General features: G+C 37.6%; 1 protein-coding gene across 7 annotated transcripts in view; it reads left to right on the top strand.

The window, feature by feature from the left end:
- Nucleotides 1-20,742, top strand: part of PDE4D (phosphodiesterase 4D) — a 1,151,628-nt gene that overhangs the window by 772,886 nt on the left and 358,000 nt on the right. Inside the window, exon 1 of one of the 7 annotated variants that reach the window (XM_032626896.1) lies at nt 13,175-13,586. The exons of the other annotated variants lie outside the window; for them this stretch is intronic. Within the exon in view, the coding sequence (XP_032482787.1) occupies nt 13,498-13,586 (89 nt within the window). The 5' untranslated portion in view covers nt 13,175-13,497. Of the gene's footprint in view, nt 1-13,174; nt 13,587-20,742 lie in introns of those variants that run through there. 7 annotated transcript variants of the gene reach the window in all.

Raw genomic sequence — 20,742 nt, forward strand, 5'->3', positions numbered from 1 at the left:
AGAAATTAAAACCTTTACAAAAAAGCAAAGGCTAACCAGCTTTACAACAAATGCTAAAGGAACTTCTCTAGGCAGGAAACACAAGAGAAGGAAAAGACCTACAATACCAAACCCAAAACAGTTAAGAAAACGGTAATAGGAACATACATATCGATAACTACCTTAAATGTAAATGGATTAAGTGCTCCAACCAAAAGACACAGACTGGCTAAATGGATACAAAACCAAGACCCTTATATATGCTGTCTACAAGAGACCCACTTCAGACCTAGGGACACATACAGACTGAAAGTGAGGGGATGGAGATAGATCTTCCATGGACATGGAAATCAAAAGAAAGCTGGACTAGCAATTCTCATATCAGACAAAATAGACTTTAAAATAAAGACTATTACAAGAGACAAAGAAGGACACTACATACAGATCAAGGGATCAGTCCAAGAAGAAGATATAACAATTGTAAATATTTATGCACCCAACATAGGAACACCTCAATACATAAGGCAAATGCTAACAGCCATAAAAGGGGAAATTGACAGTAACACAGTCATAGTAGGGGACTTTAACACCCCACTTTCACCAATGGACCGATCATCCAAAATGAAAATAAATAAGGAAACACAAGCTTTAAATGACACATTAAACAAGATGGACTTAATTGATGTTTATAAGACATTCCATCCAAAAACAACAGAATACACTTTCTTCTCAAGTGCTCATGGAACATTCTCCAGGATAGATCATATCTTGGGTGACAAATCAAGGCTTAGTAAATTTAAGAAAATTGAAATCGTATCAAGTATCTTTTCCAACCACGACCCTATGAGACTAGATATCAATTACAGGAAAAATTCTCTAAAAAATACAAACAGGGCTTCCCTGGTGGCACAGTGGTTGAGAGTCTGCCTGCCGATGCAGGGGACACGAGTTCGTGCCCCGGTCCAGGAAGATCCATGTGCCGCAGAACAGCTGAGCCTGTGAGCCATGGCCGCTGAGACTGTGCGTCCGGAGCCTGTGCTCTGCAACAGGAGAGATCACAACAGTGAGAGGCCGTGTACTGCAAAAAAAAAAAAAAAAAAAAAAAACACACATGGAGGCTAAATAATAGACTACAAAATAACCAAGAAATCACTGAAGAAATCAAAGAGGAAATCAAAAAATACCTAGAAACAAATGACAATGTAAACACAACGACCCAAAACCTATGGGATGCAGCAAAAGCAATTTAAGAGGAAAGTTTATAGCAATACTATCCTACATCAAGAAACAAGAAACATCTCAAATGCACAACCTAAACTTACACCTAAAGCAATTAGAGAAAGAAGAACCAAAAACCCCCAAAGTTAGCAGAACGAAAATAATCATAAAGATCAGATCAAAAATAAATGAAAAAGAAATGAATGAAACAATTGCAAAGATCAATAAAACTAAAAGCTGGTTCTTTGAGAAGATAAACAAAGTTGATAAACCATTAGCCAGACTCATCAAGAAAAAGAAGGAGAAGACTCAAATCAATAGAATTAGAAATGAAAAAGGAGAAGTAACACCTGACACTTCAGAAATACAAGGGATCATGAGAGATTACTACAAGCAACTGTATGCCAATAAAATGGAAAACCTGGAAGAAATGGACAAATTCTTAGAAAAGCACAACTTTCTGAGACTGAAACAGGAAGAAATAGAAAATATAAACAGATCAGTCACAAGCACTGTAATTGAGACTGTGATAAAAAATCTTCCAACAAACAAAAGCCCAGGACCAGATGGCTTCACAGGCAAATTCTATCAAACATTTAGAGAAGAGCTAACACCTATCCTTCTCAAACTCTTCCAAAATATCGCAGAAGGAGAAACAGTCCCAAACTCATTCTATGAGGCCACCATCACCCTAATATCAAAACCAGACAAAGATATCACAAAGAAAGAGAACAACAGGCCAATATCACTGATAAACATAGATGCAAAAATCCTCAACAAAATACTAGCAAACAGAATCCAACAGCACATTAAAAGGATCATATACCATGATCAAGTGGGGTTTATCCCAGGAATGCAAGGATTCTTCAATATATACAAATCAATCAATGTGATAAACCATATTAACAAATTGAAGAATAAAAACCATATGATCATCTCAATAGATGCAGAAAAAGCTTTCAACAAAATTCAACACCCAGTTATGTTAAAAAACCTCCAGAGAGTAGGCATAGAAGGAACTTACTCAACCTAATAAAGGCTATATATGACAAACCCACAGCCAACATCATCCTCAATGGTGAAAAACTGAAACCATTTCCTCTAAGATCAGGAATAAGACAAGGTTGTCCATTCTCACCATTATTATTCAACATGGTTTTGAAAGTTTTAGCCACAGCAATCAGAGAAGAAAAAGAAATAAAAAGAATCCAAATCAGAAAAGAAGAAGTCAAGCTGTCACTGTTTGCAGATGACATGATACTATACAAAGAGAGTCCTAAAGATGCTACCAGAAAACTACTAGAGCTAATCAATGAATTTGGTAAAGTAGCAGGATACAAAATTAATACACAGAAATCTCTTGCATTCCTATACAGTAATGATGAAAAATCTGAAAGAGAAATTAAGGAAACACTCCCATTTACCATTGCAACAAAAAGAAAAAAATACCTAGAAATAAACCTACCTAAGGAGACAAAAGTCCTATATGCAGAAAACTATAAGACACTGATGCAGTAAATTAAAGATGGTACAAACAAGTGGAGAGATATACCATGTTCTTGGAATGGAAGAATCAACCTTGTGAAAATGGCTATAATACCAAAAGCAATCTACAGATTCAGTGCAATCCCTATCAAACTACCAATGCATTTTTCACAGAACTAGATGAAAAAATTTCACAATTTATATGGAATCACAAAAGACCCCGAATAGCCAAAGCAATCTTGAGGAAGAAAAATGGAGCTGGAGGAATCAGGCTCCTGGACTTTAGACTATACTGCAAAGCTACAGTAATCAAGACAGTATGGTACTGGCACAAAAACAGAAATATACATCAGTGGAACAGGATAGAAAGCCCAGAGATAAACCCATGTACCTATGGTCAACTAACCTATGACAAAGGAGGCAAGGATATACAATGGAGAAAAGACAGCCTCTTCAATAAGTGTTGCTGGGAAAACTGGACAACTACATGTAAAAGAATGAAATTAAAGCACTCCCTGATACCATACACAAAAATAAACTCAAAATGGATTAAAGACCTAAATGTAAGGCCAGACACTATAAAACTCTTAGAGGAAAACATAGGCACAACACTCTGTGACATAAATCACAGCAAGATCCTTTCTGACTCATCTCCTAGAGAAATGGAAATAAAAATAAACAAATGGGACCTAATGAAACTTAAAAGCTTTTGCACAGCAAAGGAAAACATAAACACAATGAAAAGGCAACCCTCAGGATGGGAGAAGATATTTTCAAATGAAGCAACTGACAAAGGATTAATCTCCAAAACTTACAAGCAGCTCATGCAGCTCAATATCAAAAACAAACAAACAAACAAACAAACGACCCAATCCAATACTGGGCAGAAGACCTAAACAGACATTTCTCCAAGGAAGATATACAGATTGCCAACAAACACATGAAAGGCTGCTCAACATCACTAATCATTAGAGAAATGCAAATCAAAACTACAGTGAGGTATCACCTCACACTGGTCAGAATGGCCATCATCAAAAAATCTACAAACAATAAGTGCTGGAGAGGGTGTGGAGAGAATGGAACTGTCTCGCACTTTTGGTGGGAATGTAAATTGATACAGCCACTATGGAGAAGAGGATGGAGGTTCTTTAAAAAAGTAAAAATAGAAATACTATATCACCCAGCAATCCCACTACTGGGCATATACCCTAAGAAAACCATAATTCAAAAAGAGTCATGTACCACAATGTTCATTGCAGCTCTTTAGGCAGGATATGGAAGCAACATAAGTGTCCATCAACAGATGAATGGATAAAGAAGATGTGGCACATGTATACAATGGAATATTACTCAGCCATAAAGAGAAATGAAATTGAGCATTTGTAGTGAGGTGATGGACCTAGAGTCTGTCTAACAGAGTGAAGTCAGAAAGAGAAAAACAAATACCATATGCTAACACATATATATGGAATCTTAAAAAAAAAAAAAAAGTGGTTCTGAAGAACCTAGGGGCAGGACAGGATTAAAGATGCAGACATAGAGAATGGACTTGAGGACCCAGGGAGGGTGAAGGGTAAGCTGGGATGAAGTGAGAGAGTGGCATGGACATGTATACACTACCAAATGTAAAATGGATAGCTAGTGGGAAGCAGCCACATAGCACAGGGAGATCTAACACTGATATATTAAAATATATAAAAATATAACAAAATATATTAAAATATGAAATATAAAAATATAAAAAAATATATTAAAAATATAACAAAAGGAAACACAAAATAAAGCCCAGAGAAAAACCAAAGTTCCCATTTTTTGAAACAGCTCCTGATTCATGGATTTTATAGGGTATTTTGTACAATATCAGAAACTGTGTAATATGCCCAGTCATCCCATTTCTAGTCACCTGACAGAAGTCATAATTTACTGAGAATTACCCTGTATGAAACAATCCAGAAAACGTATTACATAGGACTAATGTGGAATAAGAACTCATGATTGACAGCTTTTATCACCTAACTGGATATTGATTTTGATAATTCATAATCTTTAGCAGATCTTTAACATTTACTGTGTAGTCATTAATTTGCTTTTGTTAGTAAGATTTAGGAATTCAAATACACTATGGTATTTACATTACATTTAACAAATATATCGTCTTTGCCTATACCAAGTCCACACTTTACAATAGACTCAGTATAAACTGAGAGACTTAAATGTAGGTCAACGTCATGTACAAGCCATGCATATTGTTCAGGTGAATCTCACTATAACAGTATAGTTCTCGTTGCTCAAGTCCAATATAATAATCACCTGTTAAGAAGCAAGCTCTTAAATGTTACAGGCAGAACCTAAGTGGTGGCTGCACAGCTTAGGTAAGAATTCACTGTAGAATTCTTTCAACTTTTCTAAATTTTTGAAAATTTTCATAATACTATTTTGGAAAAAAATCTCTTTTTGATACGGCAAGAACCATATTCTACATTTTTTTCTGAAACAAGTTTTATATGGCTCATCAAGTTTGTGTTTTTGCCATCTGTAATTCAACTCATTCTGGAATATTCCAGAATGGAGTGCCCTATTTACAGCATTCTTTTTTGTGCCCCCTTTATCTGTAAAAGAAAAATGCCAAGGGACAGTCAGTTTTAATGTTGTGAGCAATATTGATACATTTAATTGAGGAAATGCTGACCACCATCAGGTCACATGTTTTTATGAGGTAAGATGTTTTCTCAGTCACAATCCTCTATAAAGAGGGACCATTTTTCTTTTGTATCCTTAGCCACTTAGCACCGACTTAGACCCACACCCACTCTCCCTCATTCATTCCTTAGCTCACTTATTGTCTAGGCATATACTGGTTAACAACCTAGGTTTTATAACTGTTGAGGCCTCAATTTTAACCTCAGATTTGCCACTCATTGGCTGTGTGAGCATAGGGGCAAATGACTAACTTTTTAAGCCTCCATTTCCTTAGCTAGAAAACAGAATAAATATAAGGTAAGCTTTTATCAGTATGTTATTGTGAGGATAATATAAGTTATGTTAAGCTCTTATCACACTGTAAATACCAAATAAGTAGTTGATATTGTCATAGTAAAATAAGGAATTAAAAAAATACCCTGGGGCTTCCCTGGTGGCGCAGTGGTTGAGAGTCCGCCTGCCGATGCAGGGGACACGGGTTCGTGCCCCGGTCTGGGAAGATCCCACATGCCGCGGAGCGGCTGGGCCCGTGAGCCATGGCCGCTGAGCCTGCGCGTCCGGAGCCTGTCCTCCGCAACGGGAGAGGCCACAACAGTGAGAGGCCCGCGTAACGCATAAAAAAAAAAAAAAAAAAATACCCTGACCTTCTGATGATGTTTACTTCACAGAATCAGTCAGTGCACGGGGAGTGGCAGGGTGAGGAAGGCGTCCTGGGGGTGTCAGGTCAATAAGTGCCCAGGAATGGGAAAGTTTATGAATATTGGCTCCAATAAATGGATATCCAGATTTAGCGAGATATTGAACACTGTCATGGAAAAACTTCCTATCGCCAAAGTTGAAAGCATGAGATTGTTGTTATTTAGAGATTCATGGTATTTGGGGACTTTTTGCTTTCTCCCGAGGGAGTAGTTTTATTTCTCAGCCTGGTAATTCCATCACTGCTTTTCTTGTTTGTTAACATAATTCTGAAAAACTCAAAGAGGCCATTTCTGCCCTTATTTGGTGTGTGATCAACAAGGAGAGCAGCATGAGTTGGAATCAGTGCTGCGCTGCAGATGCTTTTCCAATTAAACACCTTGTCTTCAGGATCCCATAAGTTTTCAAAAAATAAATGGTAATGGGGCTTCCCTGGTGGTGCAGTGGTTGAGAGTCCGCCTGCCGATGCAGGGGACACAGGTTCGTGGCCCAGTCCGGGAAGATCCCACATGCCGCGGAGCAGCTGGGCCCGTGAGCCATGGCCACTGAGCCTGCGCGTCTGGAGCCTGTGCTCCACAACGGGAGAGGCCACAACAGTGAGAGGCCGGCGCACCGCAAAAAATAAATAAATAAATAAATAAATGGTAATGTTTCTATATTTAGGTGAAGCCCAGGATTTTGAAGAATTGAGAAAAATTCCATCAGCTAACTTTAGTAGAATCCCTTACCACTTAATATTTTTTTTTTTTAGTTTTTTAAACAGAACCAGTAGATGGTTTTCAATCTGCAAATAAACATTAAAATTTTGCTATGAGATTAACCTTTAAACATAACACCTTGATATTCTGTCATTACACACTTAGGATAAAAAATTTAAAATGGGGGAAAAAAGGACAATCAAAACTGAAGACTGTTACCCTTCTGAAACTGGTTAAATGATATGCCGACTTACCATGCTCATGAAGTGACCATTTTAGAGGACAATTCCTAAAACTAGAAATGTTTCTAACAGTATGGATAATTTTTTTTTTTCGGTACGCGGGCCTCTCACTGTTGTGGCCTCTCCCATTGCAGAGCACAGGCTCCGTACGCGCAGGCTCAGCAGCCATGGCTCACGGGCCCAGCCGCTCCGTGGCATGTGGGATCCTCCCGGACCGGGTCATGAACCCGTGTCCCCTGCATCGGCAGGCAGACTCTCAACCACTGCGCCACCAGGGAAGCCCTCTAAATGCTTTTATGTAAAGTACTCCATTCATCTCAAAAACTCTGCAATGGTTCTCTTTTGGATAAGACACTGAACTCAGCAAGGTCAGGCAACAGTGCTCAAGGTCATATGACAAGTTCATAGCATAACTGTGGCTAGATCTAATCTCCCTTACTGGGGCTACCCTGAATACTTGCCCAATGGTGTTTCATCAAAAATCAGACAAACAAACATTTCTGGGGACAGGCCTATATTCATTTGGTCATAACAATGACAGTGGTTTTTCTGGTTTTGTTATTTTATTTTATTTTAATTGATTGATTGCTACAATTGTGACTTTGTCAGAAGGTACATCTAAGGACAGAGAAAATAGGTAAGTCCCACCTAAATTACCCATGGTGAAATTTTTTGCCCCTATTTAGGAACATAAAAGAATATAATGTAGGTGATACATCTTATTTTCAAGAAGTCCTGAGATGATTGGTTTACTGATTCATTAAACAGAATTATTGTGACTTGTTTATTTTGCTAGGCACAGAGGATGCAGTTCGAAAGCAGGCACAGTTTATGTCCTCATGATGTTTAGGTCTGTCAGGGAAGCCAGACATTGAAAAAGTAATTGCAAATGTGCTGACAGTGACAAATATTAAAGTGCAGAGTGCTGTGGAGACATCTGAGAAAGCAGGGAAGGCTTCCTGGAGAAAGTGGCTTTCAAGAGGAAGTTCTGTATCCACCCTTTCACTCACCAGTCAATAACTAAGGAGGATGTTTTTTTCAGTCTTCAATCATGAGTACAATATTGAAAATAAAATTTTTCTGACTTTTAAAATCTTCACATACAGAAATTTAGACACTGACCCCAGAAGACTTTTACACACATTTTAAAACATCATGTTTAGTTCTTTATTTCAAGTGATTAGCCTATACTAATTTCAAATTTTAAAGAATTTGACTCTAGAAATATTTCCTGTTGGCTACTTTAAAAAATCTCCTAGGACTTTGTCAGTCACTTACTAGACACTTAAGAAACATAAAACGTCTTTCTCTTCCCTCTCATTTCTTCCTCCCTGTTTTTTTCCCTACAACCCTCATTTACCCAAGTGTTTAAATAGAACTCAGTGCCTTACTGATAGAAAGGGCTTGACCTAATTATCTTCCAAATTGCTAAAACATTCCTAAAACACGTAGATAGAAATCTTGAGTGTATAACAAAGAATTTTGATTCACAATCCAGTTTTATTTTACCTTTTATTCTTATATTTAATCATGCCTCGTCATTTATTTTATTCTATGTCTTCATAATTTTAGCTCTTTTCAAATAACAATTGCTGGAGAGGGTGAAGAGAAAGGGAACCCTCCTGCACTATTGGTGGGAATGTAAGTTGGTGTAGCCCACTGTGGAAAACAGTATGGGGGTTCCTCAAAAAACTAAAAATAGAGTTACCATAAGGTCCAGCAATTCCACTGCTGGGCATATATCCAGACAAAACTATAATTGAAAAAGATACATGCACCCCTATGTTCAAAGTATCACTGTTCACAATAGCCAAGACATGGAAACAACATGAATGTCCAAAGATAAATGGATAAAGAAGATGTGATACATATATACAATGGAGTACTACTCAGCCATAAAAACAGAATAAAATAATGCCATTTGCAGCAACATGGATGGACCTAGAGATTATCATACTGAGTGAAGTCAGATAGACTAAGACAAATATATGATATCACTTATATGTGGAATCTAAAATATGACACAAATGAACCTATCTACAAAACAGAAATAGTCTCACAGGCAAAGGGAACAGACTGGTGGTTGCCAAGGGGGAGGAGAGGTGGGAGAGGGATGGATTGAGAGTTTAAGGTTAGCAGATGCAAACTATTGTGTATAGAATGGATAAACAACAAGGTCCTACTGTATAGCACAGGGAACTATATTCAGTATCCTGTGATAAACCATAATGCAAAAGAATATAAAAATGAATGTATACATATGAGTACACATGTATAACTTAGAAACTTTGCTGTATAGCAGAAACTAGCGTGACATTGTAAATCAGCTATACATCAATTTAAAAATAACTTTAAAATTTTTTGTAATAAAATAATTACTAATAAAATAGTAATAATAATTTTAGCTCTTTAATTACACTTTATTCCTGTTTGTGTCCTGGAATATATATGAATAAAGGATGCATTTGAAGCAGGTTAATATGCAGAGTATGCTTTCCTAATGCTCTTAAGACTGTGGGGTACCTTCAATTCTGTTAGCACTCCCCTGGGTTACAGCTCATAAAAAACAGTTTCCAAAGTTTCCTTCATTTCAGAACATGGAATAATTCACCTCTAAATCAAGTAGACACTCATAAGCTTTAGAATGACTATTTGAAAGCAATTCAAAGAAAACAGCATTATTTTGCAGCATTTCCATTTGGAGTAATAATTGATAGTTGATGATGATACTGTATTAATGTAATAAGAGGGCTTGTTTAAACCACAGTTCCTTACATTGGAATGAATTAGGTTTCAGAAGTGCACAAGTCCACTTGTTAAATTTCCCTTCGGCACACTCTTTTGCAACGGATCACCCTGAAAATCGAATTGTTATGATGAAATGATTATCAGAGGTAGCTGGTAACATGAAAACGAAATGCAGTTGCTGGCTTCCACATTAACTTCTGCTGCCTTTGAGTCTGCAACCAGCAGCTATTTCAAAATACTGCATTATCCTGAACCCATATCTCTGCCTGCTCTGGTTTCCTGAGGCAATGTATTTCAACATCACACAAGCCCATTAATTTAACTGTCTGTTTCTCTGAAGTTTAGCTCAAAACTTCTCCTTCCGCCTATCAGACAGTGGCTTGGTGTGTAAATAAACGCTTGTGTGGCTTATGTTTAAATTCTCCTACTTTTAAATTTGGGATTTTTCAGATTTGATTCATAGTAGCCATCTCCTATAAAGGAAATTCTGAATTTCTGTGTCAAACATCAAACCCCAAACTTGCATTTTAACATCTGGAATCTTGGAATCAAAATCCCAGAAATGTTCAAGAGGCAAAAATGTCTTATTTAGAGCTCTGCAAAACATAAGATCTACGTTATTGGCAGGAGGCAGGCATTTTCTTGCGATTTTGGAAAGGATAGGAATTATGTGAATAACAGTTGGGTGAACACAAAGTTTAGATTTCAGAACGTGGTTTTCTCTGCCATATAAGTTCAGTTTCCAACTTGTAAAAGAAGCATTTGTCTCAGGGATAAACTGAGGGAACATCTCTCCCTAATATTCAATCATGCTTTTCCAAAAACAACTTCTGGGAAATAAATGCTTACTAATATAACAAATTAAAACATTCAAAAGATTCTACTTCATTTCCTTCTCTATCCTTTAGTACATGTGAAGTGAAAGTTATAACCAGCTGTTTGAAATACAAATGACAGCACAGGTTCATCCTAGCAAACATCTTATTTAATTTTCCTATTGTTTCCAATTGCCTAAATTCTCATGTCTGTGAAGTACTTGCCAGTCCCTCAAAATAATATTAATGTTTATACTTGAAATCAAGGCTTAACTTCGCTCATAATTAATCTCAGAAATAACTAGTTTATTTCTGTGACCTTGCTGAGACCTGGTCACCTAAGGGGGATTATGCCTAACTGTACAGAAGAAATGGGATGGAGGTGGTGAGTAATTATTTTTAAGGAGAAAATAACATTAACATTGGCAGATACTTCTTGTATCTTTATCTAATTTCACATTAGGAAAAAGGACCAAAGTTTCCATTTTTCTGCTCATCATTTCACATTTATAGTTCCATTGTTTTGATCTTGCTTAACTGTTCTGGATATCTGCTTTCAAGAAGCAGAGAGGGAAAAGAAGAAACGTTTCGGCAATAATGAAAAAGACAACTCTGCATCTCCTTCAATTTCTTTCAGAAGAAGGTAGACATTCTATAAAACCTTCATTGTGCATTATTATTATGCCTTTATACTTCATCAATTAGATATCAATTAACAGAACATTCTTTTCAAAATGTAAATTGGTATGAACAAAGACAAGCATCCGTCAAAATGCGTGTTGCTGGCTTTAGCCTGGCTGGGAAGACAGGGTCCATCTTGCCTTGACAAGTGCGTTTGGGCTAACAATGCAAACAATATTTTTCTGCTTCCAGTGTTGTATATATGGACTGTGGCTTTCGTATTTAAAAACCAGTGATGCTATTTGTCCTACAAAATTTGAAATGCCACTGGATAAAATGAGAGCTTTGTATTGCATGGAAGGTGAATGAAGGAACTCTTCGCCAGTACCTTCCCTCCTATTCTCTTACTTGTTCTGTGTCCACCCCCCTCCCTCCCTTCATGCCAATCCACCTCCCACTCTACCAGTTTTCAGAGACATCCCCCCTCTTCACCCAGACTCCCAGTTTTCTTCCACTGTCTGGCTTCAGTCTCAGATGAAGCCATTCTGTTCAACCCCGACTTGTTCAGCTCTGTGTCAGCTCTTCCAGGAATGTTTGCACTTCCTAAGAGCTGTGCTGACATGGGAATTAAATAGAATACGGGAATAAAGTGCTAATGGTGGAATTTCATACACCAGAAGGGCAGGCTGGGGTAGGTATGGACATTTTCTCTGTCCTTTCAAAGAATACCAGGAAGGTGACCACCAGTCTTGCTCCTGTGAAATGGGGATCCACATACAAAAGGGTATAGTTTATGAAGCATGAAAATATTGCTAGTTGATTCGGAGAGACTGTGTTTAGTTTTGAACTTCTGGCTTCTCCAAGGTCGCCGCTGTTCAGTCAGCTATCACTCACCCTCTTTTAGCCCATCTGTCAGATAACACAGAGGTGAAACCGTAAAAACGTTTTCTATTACTCATTCCCGAGCCTGATATGGAACCTGTAGTGTTCTCAGGAACCCCTGGTGTGCTGGATGCTGTCATGAAAATAAGTGTCATGTTTACTGACTTGAGCTTTTACAGAAACTACAGGAATAGTTTGGACCCCTTGGGTATATAAGAAGAGATAGTTTGGCTACAGGGGGTCTCAAAATTTGGCAGACGTGGTGATGCTTACCAAGCTCAACTATTGGTTATATTTGTCCAGTCCAGAGGGAGTTAAATCACTGCTGGGCACTCCACACCTCTCTAATCTTATCCCAGAGAAGTGGAGTTCTGCCTTGGTTTATAGTTGAGGTCACAGGCGGGGCAGTGTTTGGACAGGGACTGGTGGAATTATGCCACATTGTTAACATTAAATAGCACTTGGTGGTGAGGACCTACGACAGCACTGGGGTCCTTTGACTCCTGAAGCATACTCTTGAAATAGATGCCTCACTGAGATGTGCTGGACTCTTAAAACATGTGAAGGGCTCTATGTGGCTTCCATCATTTATTTCATTTGAAAGAAGTTTGTTTTAAGAGACTTATCAGACAGTTAAGAAATGATTTTAGGGAGTGGAAAATGAACAAGAAAATTGATCTCTGTCGTCAAAGTCATGCATTATAACTCACTTTCCAAGGTGACACAGTATCTCCTTGAGGGAAAAGCTGCCAAAAGCACTGAAAGTGACCTGCCTGCTTTCTTCTCAAGCTGACTTGCAAGGAGGCGCTGGTCTTTCAAGACCATTAAATCCTTGTGTGAGGTTTGCTAATAACTATGTACATCCCTGTTTCTAAGAGAAGTTGAAATAAGGAAAATGATATTTGGCGGCTAGTTGTGTGAAAGTTAGTAAATCTCTGTTGAATTTCCCAGTCATGGGCATGTATTTACTTTTTTTTTTTTTTTTTTAAACAAAGGCCCTCTGTTTACTTTTTTTTCTTAAACTTCACACTTCAATCATGCCTTTCACAGTGTGCGTGTGTGGGTGTGTGTGTGAGTGCGTGTTGTGCTTTCCAGGAGTGGCATGTGACTGCTGTTTAATCAGGGCTATATTTAAAAACAAATTTGCAAGGGAGCGTTTCTCACGTTATTAACGAGATAAAGTCGAAGTGAAGCAAGCTCTGTCGCAAAGGGCGAGTGTCACGCAGCAGGAAGTCCCAGCCACCTCTTCCAGTCCTGCTTCAGCCACCCGCCACGTCCCTGGCAACACAGAGCACCGCACAGAGGAAATGCCCTCCCTTGGCCACAAGTACCTCCTGGTCCTCCAGGTGCCATCCGGCCCCAGGGCCCTGCATCCACTCTGACTTGCCAGCGATCCTGCCAACTTCTTTACACATGGCTTTTGTTTGGGATCTTCGGGGAGTCACAGTGCCAGGACCCTCCACAAGAGTCAAATCAAGATTGCGTTTCTCAAAGTCCTACAGGTATTGCTCTTTCTTTTTGTGGCTGGGAAGAGTTTTCTTTTTTCATCAGCCTCTGTAGCTTTAGGCCCCCTGCAAACAAGTCTTTGCCCTGTGTTGATCTGTTTAATTTCTGTTTCCTATACTACATTACATTAGCAGGATGAATTGGTAGTGTACAGAATAGGAGCTAAGAAGATGTGAACCTTAACATAGTCAGGGGTATTTGGGAACCCACAGAAGTAGAAGGAAATTGACTAACTCTAAAAGCTGATTTTGAGAGTTAAATGGTGAACTTATAAAAGCATTCCTGTGACTGGTATCTGGAAAAGAAGTGTGTTAGCCAGCCGAATGGACTTAATGTAGCCAGAATTGGTCATACTAATCTTCAGTTAACCCTTTAAATGTAAGGAAAGGGTTCTAGTTTGATTCAGCAAACAAACAAGCAACAACAACAAAACACTGCTGTGTTGTTTTTAAGTGTTTCAGGTCACATTCACATGGAAAAGTGGAAACTATCTCTGTGGTCTAGGTTGTAGTTCAGAGTTTTAATGTTGCCCAGGAGAAATAGAAACTATGAAATTGAAGTGTATATGTTATTAATCTGTTATGTCTAAAGATTTCTATAGAAACCATATGAAAAATGTTGACCTCTTGACCTCAATAAATTGTCAGTTACAGCTTTGCTTTACATCCAAGTTAGCTTATTTTGATCAAATAACTAGGAAAAACAGAAGACAGAAAAATCCTTGATTTCCTTCTTTGCTCTAGTGTTTTAGATATTTACAAGAAAAAAGATTGATTCTTCACACAGTTTTTGTTTCTGATTGGTTAGTCTGTAGCACCGCAAGCTATTTCACCAATAGCAAATGGAGGTGAAATTGTCTGCAAAATCTCAAGAATAGGTCTTCCTTCTTTAGACCAAATGTAACATATGTAGAAACTACCAGGCCTTTATAAAAGTATGTGTTAAATTTGGATTAAAATGTGTTCTGATTTACTCTCATAGAAAATATTCAAAGTTTAGATTAAAATAATTCACAAGAATTATTTATTTGTTTTAGACAGTGTGAAAGATAGTACCCTTGGAATATTTTAGGGAGCTATAAAATCAAAGGAATCAAATTACAAAATTCCCTAGTAAAAATGCATAAGCAAACTTTGAAAGGGGTAAATAAAATTTGGCAGTTAAAGGTGTAAGTAGTACTTCCTTACTACTAGATGTACTTCTACTTCAAAACAAAATAAATACCATTTATTTTTATTAATTATGTTACTTTGTTACAGTTAAGACCTGCTTCAACATTAGAAATTATATGCCTACTCTGTGCTTTACTTTCTACTGAATGCACTTCTCATGTTTATTATTTGCATCTCATGCTTATTATGGGCTAAGATGTATGCTCATCAAAGATTTGTAAGCATTACTGTACATATTTCCAATAGATGGTAGTTTCTAGACACTTCTTATCGTTGAGATCTGATAACAAGTTTCTAAATATAAATATCAAACTGCTGGGTAAGGTGAAAACAATAGTGTGTTGGACTAAAGAATTTCAGAAATCTCAGGAAATGCAGAGTTTAAGCTCTACTGTATGATTTGTAGACATATTATGAAATTTGCCTTCTTGGTATGCCAAAGATATTTTCCTTTTCCTTGGTCAATTTAATCCTTTCAGAAATACAACAAACACTGGAATGTCTAAGGATGAGTTTTCTATGTATTTAAATGCCCTGTGTTTGTAGTTCTAACAAGTTTCTTTCATAATGAGTTTAAGAGGTGAGAGTGACATCCAGAATAGCCATCATGGGCCAATCTCCTTTGAAACCTGAGAGACTTTGTCCCTCATATATTTGCTTTTAATTTGAATATTAATTGCCCATAAAATAATTAATTTTTTATATGTACTGTTTTCATTGTTCCGTGGATCCTATTTTCTCTCTCCCTGTGGACTATAAATTCCTTGAGGCCAGAGGCTCCCTTACATGCGAGCAGAATGCCATTAATGCATGTTCGATGAAGCATCTTGCTACACTCTCTTAGTTGGTGTCACCCTTTTATTTGTAAAATCAACTTGCTGATATGATCAGGGCCTATCATAGGCCAGGAGTCCAGTGGAAGGTTAAGGAGCTAGGACAGCAGTTGGACACTCTCATGTCACATTTTCAGAGATCTCTCAGTGCTTAAAAAAAAGAGAGTATGCATCCAGTCCCAGCAATATACTGACAATAATGAAAAAAAGATGCTTGTTGTACAGCTTTAAACTTTTAACAGACCACACCACCTCAAATGCACCATGAGTCGAAGTATTTATGTATGTGTACACACACACACACACACACACACACACACACACACACACACATCTTTAAAACATGGAAGTAACTTAAGCTTATCTTGACCTTTGAGAGGCTTTACACATAATTCCACTATTGAAGCAACTGAAATAACTAGGTGTTAACCAACATTTCTTTGTTGAGTTTCTCCTTTACAAGTTGGTTTCTTTAATAAAAATAATTTTGTATTTTGTAAAATCCCCACACGTGTCTAGTAGAGTGTTATTTTTTTCTTTGAAGATTGAATGGATATTACACATGATACTGGTGATACACTTGGGTTTAAGCTGGAATATTTGTCTCTGGCATTGTTTTCACTCCCTGGTGGCATTCAGGATGAAGAAAAGCCAAGTCTGTAAAGAGTCTGATTTTTTAAAGTAACAGTAAATCATATGTATTTGATGAGTGTTGATCCCTGAGAAATACAACCTTGGGTAGTTATGCTTAAAGTAGATTTGAAAGTCATTTTTCAGCGGTGGCGAGTTTTTGCCTTTTATTGGTAAAATGTACTTACAGAGAAAGCCAAATATAATTAATATGTAGCTTATTAAGCTAAGTTTCACTTGATGTGGAAACAGAGAGAGTCAGAGACAGACAGAGAGAGAAAGAGGATTACATCCTAAGGAGGCTAATTTTCCTCTGTGGACCTGGAATAAGAATCAATCATTACTTTAGAGCCACACCTCTCGTGTCTGTCTTAGAGGAGAGAGTGGGGGGAATGATGTGCTTATGTTAGATTTGAGAAAATAATGTCAGTGAGTGAACTCACGTTGAAGGTTTGAATATAGTACCTGAAAAAATTGGGAAGAAAATGATATGGGAAGCGAAGAACGAACAAGGAGCTAGTACTTAGCAGATTGGCGGGCTCTGACAACTCCCCAAGGGAACACTAGGACATTTTGTTTTTTAAAAATGTTGTTGTTTAAAGTTATAGTAACAGTCGAGGAAACTTGAAATAACAAGTTACTCTTCTAGAGATGGTCTTGTCTTCCAACCAGAACAAATCACAAAACTTTCTGCTTTCTGTCTTCTCAAAAAGGAATGTTAAAAGGAACATATTATATGGGGACTGTGGAGTGGGTATTGTACAAATAGAGGAGAACACCATCCAAGGTACCTTGAAGTGCAGGGTAGAGGTGATTTCACTAACGTGCCACAGGTCAGAAACAAAGTATGCTCTAGTTTTCCTGCCCCTTACACTAATAGGCGTCATGGAGTATACTACATTATTGACTATTTGCAGAAACAAACAACCCCAGATAAACTTAAATCACCTCCTGTGCAAATCTTGGACAGTTATGCTCAAATCCACAACTTTGATCTGGAGATTTTTAAGTAGCAGTTACTTGCAGGGACAATTGGAAAATACTGTCTCTTAGCTACTCTTTGTTCCAACTGAAACGGAAGTGTAGCACATCAATAGCTGTCAAATTAAACCTCAGTTTGCCCACTAGAAAATGCTGGCTAGAGCCCAAGTCTGAGAAAGAGAAAGGAGCGCCACCCACAAATCAGTAAGCTAGGACATAACTTTCTAAGTATCACATTAGCACCTCCTGTTGCATGGCATTAAAAAAATTTTTTTGGAAAGCTTTTCAGATGTAACAGATGTTAATAACTGCTCCTTTTAGTGTTCTGTTCCGTAGCTCATCTCATTCAATTTTTTAGGGTAAGTGAAGAGGGTGGATATAATTACCACCAAATAAGAGAAGAATTGCAGGTTCAGGGATCAGAGGCTACACAACACACATGTGGTCAGAAGTCCAGAGTAAGAGTAATAAGTTTTAAATTGTATTGGGAACTTATTATGTGCCAGACAGTGTTCCCAGGGCTCTACATACATTATCTTATTTCATCCCACAAAACAACCACACAAGGGGGACTGGCATTGCCTTTTTTTTACAGATAAGGAAACTGGGCAGAGAGAGTTTCAGAAACTTGCCCAAGTTTGAACCTTGGCAGGCTGTCCTAGAGGCTAGACTTCTAGTCACTTGGTCACCTCCCGTTTCTTGATCACATCTTCTCATCACCACACAAGGAGAAGTTCCAAAATGAGAGGTGTCATTCCAATAGACTAAATTGCCTCATTTAACTCAACTCAGAATCTTCCTCTGAAGAAAGAACACTTGTAAATTTGGTGTAGAACAGGGCTTAGTGATCGATCAAAATATAAAGTTATCAAATAATATCAGAACAGATAGCCTCATCCACCAGAGGGCAGATAGCAGAAGCAAGAAGAACTACAATCCTGCAGCCTGTGGAACAAAAACCACATTCACAGAAAGATAGACAAGATGAAAAGGCAGAGGGCTATGTACCTGTACCAGATGAAGGGACAAGATAAAACCCCAGAAAAACAACTAAATGAAGTGGAGGTAGGCAACCTTCCAGAAAAAGAATTCAGAATAATGATAGTGAAGATGATCCAGGACCTTGGAAAAACAATGGAGGCAAAGATCGAGAAGATGCAAGAAATGTTTAACAAAGACCTAGAAGAAGTAAAGAACAAACAAACATAGATGAACAATACAATAACTGAAATGAAAAATACACTAGAAGGAATCAATAGCAGAATAACTGAGGCAGAAGAACGGATAAGTGACCTGGAAGACAAAATGGTGGAATTCACTGCTGCAGAACAGAAAAAAGAAAAAAGAATGAAAAGAAATGAAGACAGCCTAAGAGACCTCTGGGACAACATTAAATGCCACAACATTCATGTTATAGGGGTCCCAGAAGGAGAAGAGAGAGAGAAAGGACCCAAGAAAATATTTGAAGAGATTATAGTCGAAAACTTCCCTAACATGGAAAAGGAAATAGCCACCCAAGTCCAGGAAGCACAGTGAGTCCCATACAGGATAAACCTAAGGAGAAACACACCGAGACACATAGTAATCAAATTGGCAAAAATTAAAGAAAAAGAAAAATTACTGAAAGCAGCAAGGGAAAAAAGACAAATAACATACAAGGGAACTCCCATAAGGTTAACAGCTGACTTCCCAGCAGAAACGCTACAAACCAGAAGGGAGTGGCATAATATACTTAAAGTGATGAAAGCGAAGAACCTACAACCAAGATTACTCTACCCGGCAAGGATCTCATTCAGATTCGATGGAGAAATCAAAGCTTTACAGACAAGCAAAAGCTAAGAGAATTAGCACCACCAAACCAGCTCTACAACAAATGCTAAAGGAACTTCTCTAAGTGGGACACACAAGAGAAGAAAAAGACCTACAAAAACAACCCAAAACAATTCAGAAAACGGTCATAGGAACATACATATAGATAATTACCTTAAACGTTAATGGATTAAATGCTCCAGCCAAAAGACACAGGCTTTGCTGAATGGATACAAAAACAAGACCCATATATATGCTGTCTACAAGAGACCCACTTCAGACCTAGGGACACATACAGACTGAAAGTGAGGGGATGGAAAAAGATATTCCATGCAAATGGAAATCAAAAGAAATCTGGAGTAGCAATACTCATATCAGATAAAATAGAGTTTAAAATAAAGAATGTTACAAGAGACAAGGAAGGACACTACATAATGATTAAGGGATCAATCCAAGAAGAAGATGTAACAATTATAAATATATATGGACCCAACATAGGAGCACCTCAATACATGAGGCAACTGCTAACACCTGTAAAAGAGGAAATCGACAGTAACACAATGATAGTGGGGGACTTTAACACCTCACTTACACCAATGGACAGATCATCCAAAATGAAAATAAATAAGGAAACAGAAGCTTTAAATGACACAATGGACCAGATAGGTTTAATTGATATTTATAGGACATTCCATCCAAAAACAGCAGATTACACTTTCTTCTCAAGTGTACATGGAACATTCTCCAGGAAACATCACATCTTTAGTCACAAGTCAAGCCTCAGTAAATTTAAGAAAATAGAAATCACTCAGGCATCTTTTCTGACCACAATGCTATGAGATTAGAAATGAATTACATAGGAAAAAACATAGAAAACACAAACACATGGAGGCTAAAAACTACTTTACTAAATAACGAAGAGATTACCAAAAAAAATCAAAGAGGAAATCAAAAAATACCTAGAGACAAATGACAATGAAAACACGACAATCCAAAACCTATGGGATGTTGCAAAAGAAGTTCTAAGAGAGAAGTTTATAGCTATACAAGCCTACCTCAAGAAACAAGAAAAATCTCAAATAAACAATCTAACCTTACACCTAAAGGAACTAGAGAAAGAAGAACAAACAAAACCCAAAGTTAGCAGAAGGAAAGAAATCATAAAGATCAGAGCAGAAATAAATGAAATAGAAACAAAGAAAACAATAGCAAAGATCAATAAAACTAAAAGCTGGTTCCTTGAGAAGACAAACAAAATTGGTAAACCATTAGCCAGACTCATCAAGAAAAAGAGGGAGAGGACTCAAATCCATAAAATTAGAAATGAAAAAGGAGAAGTTACAGCAGACACAGCAGAAATACAAAGCATCCTAAGAGACTACTACAAGCAACTCCATGCCAATAAAATGGACAACCTGGAAGAAATGGACAAATCCTTAGAAAGGTATAACCTTCCAAGACTGAACCAGGAAGAAATAGAAAATATGAACAGAACAATCACAAGTAATGAAATTGAAACTGTGATTAAAAATCTTCCAACAAACAAAAATCCAGGACCAGATGGCTTCCCAGGTGAATTCAGTTAAACATTTAGAGAAGAGCTAACACCCATCCTTCTCAAACTCTTCCAAAAAATTGTAGAGGAAGGAACACTCCCAAACTCATTCTCTGAGGCCACCATCATCCTGATACCAAAAGCAGACAAAGATACTATGAAAAAGGAAAAT

This window comes from Phocoena sinus, chromosome 3 (assembly GCF_008692025.1).
Source record: "Phocoena sinus isolate mPhoSin1 chromosome 3, mPhoSin1.pri, whole genome shotgun sequence".
Lineage (NCBI taxonomy): Eukaryota > Metazoa > Chordata > Mammalia > Artiodactyla > Phocoenidae > Phocoena > Phocoena sinus.